The sequence below is a fragment of the Haemaphysalis longicornis genome, unplaced genomic scaffold, assembly GCF_048455015.1.
Source record: "Haemaphysalis longicornis isolate Haplotype H1 unplaced genomic scaffold, Haemaphysalis longicornis Haplotype H1 scaffold_5, whole genome shotgun sequence".
NCBI lineage: Eukaryota > Metazoa > Arthropoda > Arachnida > Ixodida > Ixodidae > Haemaphysalis > Haemaphysalis longicornis.
The window spans coordinates 43063288-43075611 of record NW_027526385.1 but is presented as its reverse complement, the minus strand read 5'-3'; the positions used below and the strand labels follow the sequence as shown (position 1 = coordinate 43075611).

General features: G+C 48.1%; 1 protein-coding gene across 1 annotated transcript in view; it reads right to left on the bottom strand.

Annotated features, from left to right (window-relative positions):
- The window catches only part of LOC144139657 (uncharacterized), a 164973-nt gene that overhangs the window by 22307 nt on the left and 130342 nt on the right, over positions 1–12324 (bottom strand). Inside the window, exons 7-12 of the mRNA XM_077671950.1 lie at positions 10274–10491; positions 8902–9260; positions 6198–6279; positions 5077–5406; positions 4001–4155; positions 3107–3176 (exon numbers count right to left, since the gene is read on the bottom strand). Coding sequence (XP_077528076.1) covers positions 3107–3176; positions 4001–4155; positions 5077–5406; positions 6198–6279; positions 8902–9260; positions 10274–10491 — 1214 coding nt within the window. The remainder of the gene's footprint in view (positions 1–3106; positions 3177–4000; positions 4156–5076; positions 5407–6197; positions 6280–8901; positions 9261–10273; positions 10492–12324) is intronic.

Below are 12324 nucleotides of genomic sequence, written 5' to 3'. Positions count from 1 at the left end.
AGATGTTCCTTTGACTCCCTGCCTGCATTCCGCGAAAGGGGAAATTAGCCTCCGCATCGATGGCCAGAGTGTCTTGACTGCATCATCTTTACTGGGAGGACTGTGTAGTCTGTTTGCATCGTTCTGGGTTTTCAACATTCAATATCCCAAGAAGGCACACAGAGCTCTAACGTTTGTGGAACATGCCTTTTTGGACCTTGCCAGCACCAAACCACGTGTGAAGGATTTAGAACTAATTAACTTTTATCGCATCAATAACCCTCACCAATATTTTATTTGTTTTCAATCCTGTAATCATTGGATAGTAGTTTAAAGAATTTCGTATTATGTTTCTGACGTTTTCTTTTTTTTACTGAACAGGGGATATTTGATGGGCCCTTCTGTATGCTGATAATACAGCTATCTTTTAGTGAAGCAATAATATTAACCAACTAATATAACTTGAAACAATTATCTAAATAATGTTGGCAACTGGTGCCAAATGAATCAACTTAAAATTATCGGAAAAACACGAATTACATGGCTTTTTCTTCTTACTCTGAAGAAGCTGTCGCGATACCACCCATTCTGTTCTATATCCTTGCAATTAACCCCTCAGACTGGGTCACTTTTCTTGGCACATTTGTGTCTTTATCAAAACGCACTGGTATTTTCCGCAGCATATTTCTCGTTCTTTATATTACTCATTTATCCATAGCCATCTCATTGCTGTCTGTGTCCTACATCATTTGTCTCTTGTGCCTTTACCATCTACAAAATGCTCGTTACCTTTCAATATCAAATCGTTACACAGCTCTCGCTCATTTCACCACCAATTGAAAAATTTTTTTGTTGTTGTAAACCACTGCAACCATTTTTTTCACTTTGTGTACTGAGTACTGATGCGTACTGATAAGTACTCACGCGTTCTCAATCCTCTAGTATTATATAATGATGTCACTTACCATGCCGTTGTGTTTGTGCCTATATGTTTTTCGCGTATTTCCAGTTCTTGTAGTAATATTGTTTCTACAGTTTGTTCAACTAGCACACAGATCGCTCATTTCACCACCAACTGAAATTTTTTTGTTGTTGTAAACCACTGCAACCATTTTTTTCACTTTGTGTACTGAGTGCTGACGCGTTCTGATAAGTTCTGATAAGTACTGACGCGTTCTCGATCCGCTATTATTATATAATGATTTCACTTACCATGTGGTTGTGTTTGCGCCTATCTTTGTTTTTCGCGTATTTCCAGTTCTTGTAGTAATATTAATTCTACGGTTTGTTCAACTAGCATCCTATTGCTGTCTTCCATTCCTAACTGGCGTGTTTTTAGCAATTTACCATTTTTGCTTTCTTATAGGAGGTCGCCCTAAGTTTTTATTTCGGAGCCTCCTTCTGTACACCATGTACCATGTAAACTTGTATGCGAAAGTTCGTTTGAAATAAACCTGAAACCGAGAAAAACCGTGTGAAATCAGTACTCCCGCAGGGAACTAGAAACTCTCCCTTGTGGCCTTGAAAAAACTCCTTTCGGAAGGCCTACAAAACCGCCCCAACTTTGCAAAACTCCATTCAAAAGAAATATATGCTTCCCTTGAACCTCCTAAAAACTCCCCTCGCGAGGCCTACAAAACGTAAAACTCCATGCAAAAGAAGTAAATGCTTCCCTTGAACCTCCTCAAAACGCCCCTAAAATAACATAAGTACTTCCCAAGGGAGCCATAATAGGCTCCTATTCAACCGCCTAAAAAGTCCATAAACATCACTTAAAAACGCCTTGAGGAAGTAAAGAATACTCCATTTTGATCTCCTTAAATTCTCCCTAACATTTCTTAACACTCCCTAACTACCTCCTTTCTATCACCTAAAAACACCCTGTTTTGAGGAGGTAAACAAAACCTCCCTGTTCCATGTAGTAAAAAAACTCCTACATGGAGGATCACTAGAGGACAGGCGAAAAAGAACCTCTAGGGAGTATATGGGTGGAAAAAAAGTTTAGAGTGCGCAGAAGGATTCGACAAGGCACATTGTAAGCATCCTGAATGGCGTCGCCGTAAACACTGGACGTGCGGTCATGACGTTTCCCGCACAGCCTTAACGTGCCGACGCATGCGCCGTACACGCTGGTTACAGACCTCCCGACGGCAAGCCGCGCTGTTCGCTCATAAGCGTTCCGCATCGAACGAGTCCAGGAGGTCCCGCAGCCACTACACTGTTTAGCAGTCAGCCCAAAACGGGGTATGACAAAGCCGACCCACCGATAAGCGAGTCACTTAAGATGGCTCACGTTACGGGTCGAGTTTATTTTTCCAAGTTCCAACTCGCTTGAACGTGCGATGTGTGAGGGTGTGTTAAACACCACACTTTAAAGTCCACCTTAAGGATTCATTGATTGATTGTAGGGTTTAACGCGCCGACGCGACGCAGGCGATGAGGCGCGCCGTAGTGGAGGGCTCCGGGTTAATTTCGACCACCTGGGGGGATCTTTAACGTGCGCCGAAATCTCGTACACACGGGCGTTTTCGCTTTTCGCCTCCATCAGAAAAGCAGCCGCCGCGGCCGGGAATTGAACCCGCGTCCTCGTGCTCAGCAGCGCAACGCCTTAGCCACTGAGCCACCGCGGCGGGTTTCACCTTAAGGAGCTCTGGTGATGATCATGACCTGAATTCACGTTCGTAGATCTGTGGGTAGGCCACGGGTGATTCGTTCGCCCGAAGAGCAGACGGATTTCGGGCATGCGTTGTTGAGCATAAAAACACTACAAAAGCAAAAAATCGAATCAAATAAAAATGCTATATAAATAGAAGCAACAGTAAATGTTTAAATTACATTCAGAAATACGAGTATTAAAATTTTAATTTACCAATAAATATATATAGGTTTATATGTATAAATAGAAGAATCATTAAACATAGATGTATACTTATGAGGCGTGTTGGATGAAGCTCAGCCCCAGTTGTCGTTGTGCATTGTGTGTTGGTCATCAAGCTTCGCTTGTTTTACGTTTTCGTTTAGGAAAGCGACGTTTGATTTTTTTCACGATGCCACATCCTACATTTTCGCCTTCTCCGTGGCCGTCTTTAAAACGAAACTATGCCCGAACAGGCGTGAGTCGACTCACCCGAACGACCTCGGTGTGCCCATTAGCGGCGGCCAGGTGTATGGGCGTCCAACCTCGCTCGTCGACGGTTCTGGACCGGACACATGCGTCCAGAGAAAGTTGGAAATACAACAACGTTGAGCTTTTGAGGCGAAAATGAAAACAACCTATTTAATGCACGAAAAAATGAAGCCGTGGGTTGCACAGATATTGCAAGTTGTTTAAATCAGCACTGAATATATATACCACCTAGTTCGCTGTCAGTTCTTAGTTTGGAGCTAACCTCTCCAATAAATCAACCTTTCTGTCTATATCTCTTGGATGGAACTCAAAATTATTAAGCATTGAAAAGCGGGTAACACCAAAGCCAAATCAAGAACTGTTTTACAGCGGCAATCGAACGAAGCATTAAAACATGTAAAAATCCCGGTCCATTTCTGCTAACGTGAAACCTGGGGAGGGGTGAAGCATGCAGTGTAAAAGTGCATTCTTGGCGCCTTGGCATTTTTGCCGAAGTAGATGAAACCGTTGGGGAGTACAGGTATACGGCCTTGCTGTAAAAGGCACGCGTTTGTGAAGCATGAAGCGTTCCAGCGCGACGCGTAAACGAGTGTTCCGGTGTTTTTTTTTTTACGTATTAAGTTCCAGCGCGAGGCGTAAACGAGTGTTCCGGTGTTTTAGAACCATGACTACGTGAGACGACGGTTACGACGACGACATTAGACGCCGACAGCTCGAGCCCCTAAGGGGCTTGTACCTAAAACATGCTATGACTAAATTGCTTTAGTGTATACAAAGTTCATTATAAAAAAATATTCTATGAAGTGATGTTTAATTTTAAACCCCCAGAAAAAAAAAATATGCAGCTGCTCTAACTGAAATTAAATTTACGCAGACGGACGAATGGCCACTCACTCCATTCTTTTGGAGTCGCTTTTGAGCAGCAGCTTGATGACGTGAAGGTCACCGGTCCGCGCAGCTTCGTGGATGCTGAGACGTGCCACGAACTCCGCCTCCGTCATCTTCTTGTACGAAGGTCCCACGCCAAAATCGCCTTCATCAATCTCGGGCTACACGGGACACCGTAGAAATAAAACAAGTTGCGTTATTATTTTGCTCGTAAAAGAAAGTAACGTAGCAGCAGTCATTTCTTTTGATGTAGCGCAAAGTCGCAAGTGGCTTGACCGTATTAAAATGTGTCATTACTCCATACTTTGCACAGCTTTACCTGTACACCAGACATCAACAGTTCCTGTTCTTGGCAGCAAGTGAATCCTTAGATTCTATTAGGGGAGTCCAGTATATGGCATATTTTTTGCTAGCATGAGAATGGAAACCGGTGTTAAGAGTCTGCATTGAGAGTGTTGCTATAATCACCATGGTTGTGCAGATTGGGAGCCCTTACAAAATTCTAACAACTTATCGACATGCAAACGTTCCATTTTTTGCGAATGATATGTGGGATTACATTTGGATGGTATGTCAGTATTCTTTCTACGTTAAGTCTTCGCTAACGTGAAAAAGTATGGATGTTAATGACTGAGAAAATGAGATAACATTAGCTGAAGTTTCCTTTCTCCACGAGTAAGTACCCAGGCGGTTAACAAAATGTGTTTATTATAGAGGTTATTTATATAGGAGTCCTGTTATTATACAGGCGTCCTCAGCTTTCCGTCTGAAGTGTGTCTTCGCGCATGTGCTGATCAAGAATACTTCATATAAGTTTCAACTATCTATATCTATATCTAATCCCTTTCACGTGTATGTATATTTTTTCTGTACATTGCTACGTGAGGAGCACAGACCCCGTCAAGCCTCCTCTCTCGGGCTTTTTGTCTGTGCCCCTGGTATCTGTGCTGTTGTTGACACCAAATAACGATTGATTGATTGATTGATTGATTGATTGATTGATTGATTGATTGATTGATTGATTGATTGATTGATTGATTGATTCGCGAAGATTCAAGCGACTGATACGTTGAGCTGCTGACCTTAGCCCTGTGAAGGATATCGCTGCTGTCTATCTCTATGGTGGGCCTCAAGAACTGGGGCGTCGGCGGTAAGGGTGGTTCGGCAGGGTGCGTGGCTTGAGCTTGGGCTTCGGATTGGCTTTGGCTGGGATCTTCGGAGGGGTCTTCCTCCGGTTGCTGCGCCGGGACGTCGTCCAAACCCTCGTGGTCGGCGGTGCGGTCGCTGGCTGCGGTCGCTTGAGAGGCGTCTTCGGCGTCCAGGGACGGCAGCTGCTCTTCGGTCTCCGTCGACGTGAGCTGCTCGCTCGTTCCGGGCTCCTCCGTATCGGCTTCTGACTCCCCGGCCTCCTCCTGAACGGGGTGAAAAAGAAATCAGGAAGAACGCAGGACTGGGAGTTGATATGGGCCGCTCTTTGACTGCGTTAAGTGAGAACGCATGCGAGAAAGTATGGGAAGTTTAATTCCTTGGTCTACGCTGTACTGACGCGAGCGACTTCAGGTACAGACCCCGGTAGCCTAAAATGTTTAGTTTGCGTATTGGATTATTCGATTACTTTGTTTTTATGAAGGGCAAGGGGCGACACAAGGAAATTCCCCGTGTTCTACTGCACTGCACTGCATTGCGGACGCAGCTGCCGCAGGAGCACGTTGACGCGGGGTGCAGGAACATCTTGCTGTCTGCCGCTACCCGTATGGCGCCTGAGTCAAGATAATAGGCGCTAGAACTCTCACAATGACATTAGCCAGCTGACACAGTGTTGCCGAAACCCACATACGCCCAGTCTTGCGCAAGCGCAGGCAAGTGTATTGTAACCCAATCCCTCAACAGTGATGAGACGCGTCACTCATCAAACACGACGCCCTCGGATCGAGCATCGAGTCCCCCTCTCGTTTTTTTCGCCCCCTTGCACCTCATAATTCTATTCCTTCCATCTCGCTGGCCACGAGAAAAAAAAAAAAAACGAGCAGCCAATATGACCCAGTACGCATGCATGGAGTGGTTTGCTTGATTTTTTCGCGAAAAATATGGCGATGCACGCCCACCGAAACTTACGCACCGCTGCAGCGACTCAAGAAGAAAGTTCAAACCATTCAGCCGTCTCATTTCTAAATGGTGCCAAAGCAACCCTTGGGACTATTACCTCGGCTTGTAGTATCCGAGCCTGCAGGATAGTTGTCGGCGGCCAGCTGAAAGGTGCGGCTCGGGTCTTCACCTCCAGTTTGCTGAAATTTCAAGAGTAATATAAGTGTAATATCAGTCTACATTGATCTGAAAGCGAGTAATAAAGACCGAAACTCATGCGCACACTTACTGTACCGGCGGTAAGATAAGGAAGAATTTTTGCTTCGAGTTACGAAGACATCACATTGCGTGGTAAAAAAGAAGTCCTCCTCTCGAACCCGCTCGCCCGCAGTATGTTCGGCCTCGGACAAGGTGCCTTATTGATCGCGCAACGGCAAAGCTTAAATCAAAACGTTTCTTACAAAGTGAGGTTCCTGAGCTGGCGAGCTTGAAGGGCCCGTGAAAATGGAAGCGCCGCCATTTGCCCTTCGAATCCTAGCTCAAACAAAAGTCAAGTTAGCATAGTAGGTTCTGTTCGGTGACCTTTAAATATAATTCATAATGCTTGGACATCCCAAGCGCACCTCGCAGTACCACAGTACGCTTTCTCGGGTTCTTTGTTCCGTTCGCACACGCACATATGTTTAACGGCGCACCCCCTTTGTGGCTTCCGTGTTCTGATAAAGCCCCGCCGCGCCCAGAGCCAAGTGAGTGTGCGGAGGTCCCCTGAATTTTTCACAACGGACGGAGCGCCGCCGCTTTTGCCGTTTGCGCAACGTATGAAACCTGCAGTAACGGTTTCGGGGAGATGGATCCGCAACGCTGCAGGTGAAACGAATATTGTGCCGGGGCCCGGGACTCGACCACGCATGCACCATCCTTTCTCGTTAGGTATATATGCCAGCACCGGCGAGATGCGTGTTTAGAAGTCTCGGCCTCAGAACGATGCACGTGTTGGCCATGCATGGAGGGGGAGAACTCGTAATTCGAAATTGCGCTGAAAGTAGCTGACTTGGCACCAGTTGCGTGGGCATTGTGCTGTTCTGTTGCTTCGGAGGGGGGTGGGGGTGAAATTTGCGAAAATATGCGCGTTGACAGGATCCGCGAGAAAGGCTGCGTTTGAGAAAAAGGACGACACGCACTCGCTCCATATATCCTCACGAGGAATGGGAGGAACGCGTGGCGATATAACCCCTGCAGGCCCCCTTACGCATTCGCATTGGGATCCATATCATGGTTGCAACTGCGCCAGAAAGGTCACTGGTCGGAAGCGAAGAGCAGGCAGGACCACAGCCTAGTCTGTTGTTCGCTTTCGCCCAGTGTATTTCCTTGCGCAGCTGAATCCATGATGTCTGAGCAACAACCTGCCATACCCATGAACTTTAAGGGTCCCTAATAATAGCTTTGTATGCGGTTGAGCTCCACCCTTAAAGGAGCCATGAAGAGAAAACAAAAGTTTGTTTTATTCGAAAGATTAGGTGTTTCATAGTACCCCAAGCGCTTTCCCGGAAGCAAATGATGCTTTATTCACTGAGAAATAAGGCAATTTAAGCCAAAATTTTAAATCTCCCGCTAAAATTGCACATTTGGTGACGTGAGCAATGGTGTCACACGGGCCGGTCCATGAAACAGATACTTAGTATGTCGACTCCATATAGCACCCACACGCGGGAGTCGACCGAGACGGCGGCCATTTTAAAAATGCTAGTAAAACCTAGTGCACCCGCAGCCCTAGTCATGGAATCGCCTGATCCGGAGAACAAAACTCTCGCCGAGGAGCTCGGGCTTGCATTTAACAACCTCACACCACTTGAACGCTCAACGCTTCTAAGTGCACGAGCGGCAAGAGTTGTGGGATACGCGGTGGACGGAAAAGCGACCATTCCGCGATAGCCACAACAGACGAACGCCCTGCCGTCGGCACCGCTGCCTCGTCAGCGCCGTCGCCACGGACGAATACAGACTGGTACGTATGTGCCGTATTTTTATTACGGTTAATAATAGTTCAACTTCAGTAGCAGTATCGCTTATGCCAGTTGGCCGGTGTCGTGTATGGAAAGCCGTTCGCGCGAGCTCTCTGCTTCGACCAGAAAGATACGAGCGTCAATGCGCGGTGTTTACGGCATTTTTCCTCCAAGGTCAGAGAGCCTCGAACCCGAAAATTCGTCTGCGCGACGGCGAGATGTCGAGCTCGGCCAGGCGGTTGTTTCGTACGCATTGGCGCACACGCTTGCGTGTTCGTTCGGAACTTCAACCGTTTACTCCACCGTTCTTTGTCATAAAAAGAATGTGCAGTATGTTTCACGGGCATTTAGCTCGCTATGCAAACTGTAAGCCCTGCCTAACATGCGTTTGCTTTTGCCGGCCTCCGCCAATCGCAGAGCTTAGCCCATGTGACGGCATAGGTTCTGTTGCGGGAAATGAGCTGGTGGGTCGCATGACCATTCCCGTTTTTCTTAATTATGTAGCTTATTTGAGCGAAGTTTGCGTTATAAGTGGTGTCGTTATGGTTCTAACGAGGCAATCTTTCGAATGAACCAAACTTGTGTTTTCTCTTCATGGCTCCTTTAAGCATTCTGATAATAAACAAAGAGGGTAAACTTTACTAACTACTAACAATATAGAGAGAGAGCAAGACACACGGAAATGCTAAAGACTGCGCCTGTACCTGTGTCCTGGTCTCTTTGTAGTCGACAGCAGTTCGAGAACTTTACACTCTTCGTTAAGATGCCCCAACTCACCCAAAAACAAGTCCTTCTAAAGGCACTCAATTAGTCGCTAACCTCAGGTCGACCTCGTCGTCGTCGTCGTCGTCGTCATCGTCCCCGTCTTCAGCCTGCGTGTCGTCGGGGTCGTCCTGGTCGTCCGACACCGACGCCAGCGCCCCGGAGGCCGTGGTCGTGGTGCCGCCCGACCCCGATGACGATGACGATGGCGAGGAGGAAGATGAGGATTCGGCGGCTGACGAAGCCACGGAACTTTTAGCGCTCGACCGGCTCCAACTCGAGTCCTGCTCCTCGGAGGACGACGTCTCCCCGTAGCCCGTGTCGCCCCCACCTTGGGTAGCCGCGTCTCTTGCGGCCCCGCTCTCCCGACATTCAGTGACTGCGGAGGGGCTCTGGGACTTGGCGGGACCGCGTTCCTGGAAGTGAGAAAGGCGCGTAAAAAAGGGCGCGGAAAAAAAAAAGTTAATTGGGCCGAAGTGCTCTCGGCAGCGAAGTGCTCGAGTTAGTGGCGTACGAAGGATTTAGTTTCCGGGCATAACAACGTACTGGAGCAATTGTAGGCACCCGTGAGGCGCAACAAAAAATACACGAAAAACGTGACATACGACAGGCCTGTCCTTGTCTTATTTGAGTTGCGGTTCAGGGTCGCCTGTGATTAATCTTGGTGGGTGCTTGTAATTGCAGTCGAAAGAACCACTCAGGTAAAGATCCCAGAAACACTGTTTGCACTCCTGTGATCATGCATGTTCACACTCCACATTTAGTTTACACTCCGAATCTTGTCACCCTTCCAATGTTCACACGCCGTATCTAGGTTGTACGCCGCATCTATAGTTTACACTCAGTTACTAGTTGGTACTGCGCATGTTTATGCTCCGCATTCAGTTCATACACCACTAGTTTTCACTCCGCATCTAGGTGCGAAGCATAAATAATAAACCTAAAAATAAACCGAAATCAAACGATAAACCTAAGTACTTAAGAGCAACAGCAACAAGTGCAACAGGTGTACATGCGCACTGGACACAGTCATTGGCATGCAAATTAATTGGAACGTGTTGAAGATGTTTAGCTGGAATATGGAAGCAGACAAGTTGCGACTTTTTGTTGTTTATGCTAATTAAGTTATCGCTGTGAAGGAAAGTTTGAGATCCACCTAAATGCGGCCATACGGCTACAAAGGAAAGCTATACAGCTTTCTAAGAAACTTCGCAGTTGAAGAAAAATTCGTCCTGGTCCAGGATTAGAACCTGGGACCACTGCATAACCGGAGCAGTCGCTCTACCAACTGAGCTAACCAGGAGGCTAGTCGTTAGTAGCGCGAAAGCGAATTGATCAACAACTCGAAGTGAAGGACAGGTGTTAGTCGACCAGATTTAGGGTTATCGACCAGAATTATCGTGTAATGCGGTAAGCTGCCCACTCTCACCCGTCCGTCCAGACCTCCTGCACTCCGTGTCGGCGGTGTTGCCCCCTCCTGCTGCTGGCAGACGCAGTGGACCCCGGGTGCCGACCCACTGCTGCTGCTCACTACGCTGGAGTCCAAGTCCGAGGTGCGTGGATCCCAGCGAACGGGCATGCCGTCCCGCTCGCCGCCGCCACCACCGCCGCAGGCCGAACGCTTCCTTGCCAGCGGGCTCGGCTGATCTGCGGGTCCGCACATCATCCTCACTCATGCACTCTTCTGGTTTTCTCAAGAAAAAAAAAAAACTAAACGAAGTTTAAATCGAGCGCTTTCTTGGCAGGACCGCTGGCGTCCTGTCAAAAAATTGGCCGTGCATCTGCTTACTTTGCTGCAAATGTCGTTGAAAGACAATAGTCTTTGTCGACATTTCCCAAGTAAATGCGTCCCTTCGCTTTCCCGCTCACCTCTCATGTTGTTCCTCTTGCGTCGCGCTCCTCCCAAGGTAAACACGCTAAAGCTTTGCTTAAGTCACTTTAAATTTACCGCGTTCCACTGCGCCAGTCCGGGTGCTTCGATGCCAGCGCTGCCCTACGGCGGATACGCGCGCGAATCGAGGTGCCCTAGGTCAACGTTTATAGAACCGCGTTGGCTTAGTACACGTGCGTTCCAAGCAGAACATGGAACCTATCCAGTGGAACGTTTCGTAACTGTTGCCGCCTGATTTCTTAATTACAATCCTGCCAGAAGCTATAGTGGCGCAGGCCACTAATCCCCCATCCCTCAAATCTACGAGCAGTGGGAATGCGTGCTGCGCAGCGGCCAGCTCAGGGACCAGGCTGCACTGGTCCGACGGGCTAAGTAAGCGGCCCTGGCACGTGGTCTACCAGAATAGGATGACCGCCCTTGCACGCTTTCTTTAACCTTCTCCTTCACCCCGTTACCTCAATTTTCAACAACAACGTGTCTGAGAGTGCTGTGAGGTTGTGCGGTGCCCTACCCCCCAGAACTGTGACCACAACGGTAAAATGGTTCCCAGCGCACATGGGACTTCTCCACTCAACCAAGGGACACAGCAACCGCAATGAGGAGGCGGACCAGGCGGCGCGTGCGCTAACCGGTCGAGACGCGTCGGGATGTCCGGATTCTCCATCTGCGGAACAGGAGCCCGACGAAGATTCAACGATCAACACGTACAGTGGGGTCCTCGAATGGTATCGATCCAGCCGTAGGACCATGCCCCCGCCACATCCAAGACTTACAAGACAAGAAGCAGTGACCTACAGACAACTGCAAACGAACTCGTTACTTACTCCAGTGCTCGCTAGACACATTTGTCCGAAAGTGTACGCAAGTGATAAGTGCAAGTGGTGTGCTAGTGAAAGAGCTACTACGGCTCATATCCTATGGGACTGTAGAACTCATCCAACCGAAGCAAAAGAAAAAGGGATCCCACCGCAGTTCATAACTGCTACTCAGAGTTGCGATTACAACACTCAACTCCTGGCCGTCCAGCTGGTGACGGAGGCCCTGGATAACCAGAGGCCTGAAAGTGACCCATCAGATGGGTTACGAGTAAGCCCTGGCTAGGGCCGCTCGGACACGACGTGAGAGGCCACGTCCCCAAACAGCCGGTGTCTAATAAAGTTGTTTCTCTCTCTCTCTCTCTCTCTCTCTCTCTCTCTCTCTCTCTCTCTCTCTCTCTCTCTCTCTCTCTCTCTCTCTCTCTCTCTCTCTCTCAATTTTCAGAAACAAATGCTTACGGTCGCTCTCTCCTCCACGATGTGCATGAACTGGGAAGACTAAGTGGCAGTCATAATCGGCTTAAACCACAAACTTATTACAGGCGTCACAGTATGGGTAATGACTCTGGGAGGAGGTCGTTGGAGCTCCAGAGGCTTTCTTTTTTTAGGGGCGAAGCTCCTCTTGCTCGGGCCCTGTCCCGGCCGTACACGGCACATTGTACACGGCACATGATTGATGATTGTGGTAGGATATCCCCCTAGGGATTGGCCAACCAAAGATTGGCCGAAGAGGTCATATTGTTCAACGCGTTCGTTGCTACCCAACAAGGAGGA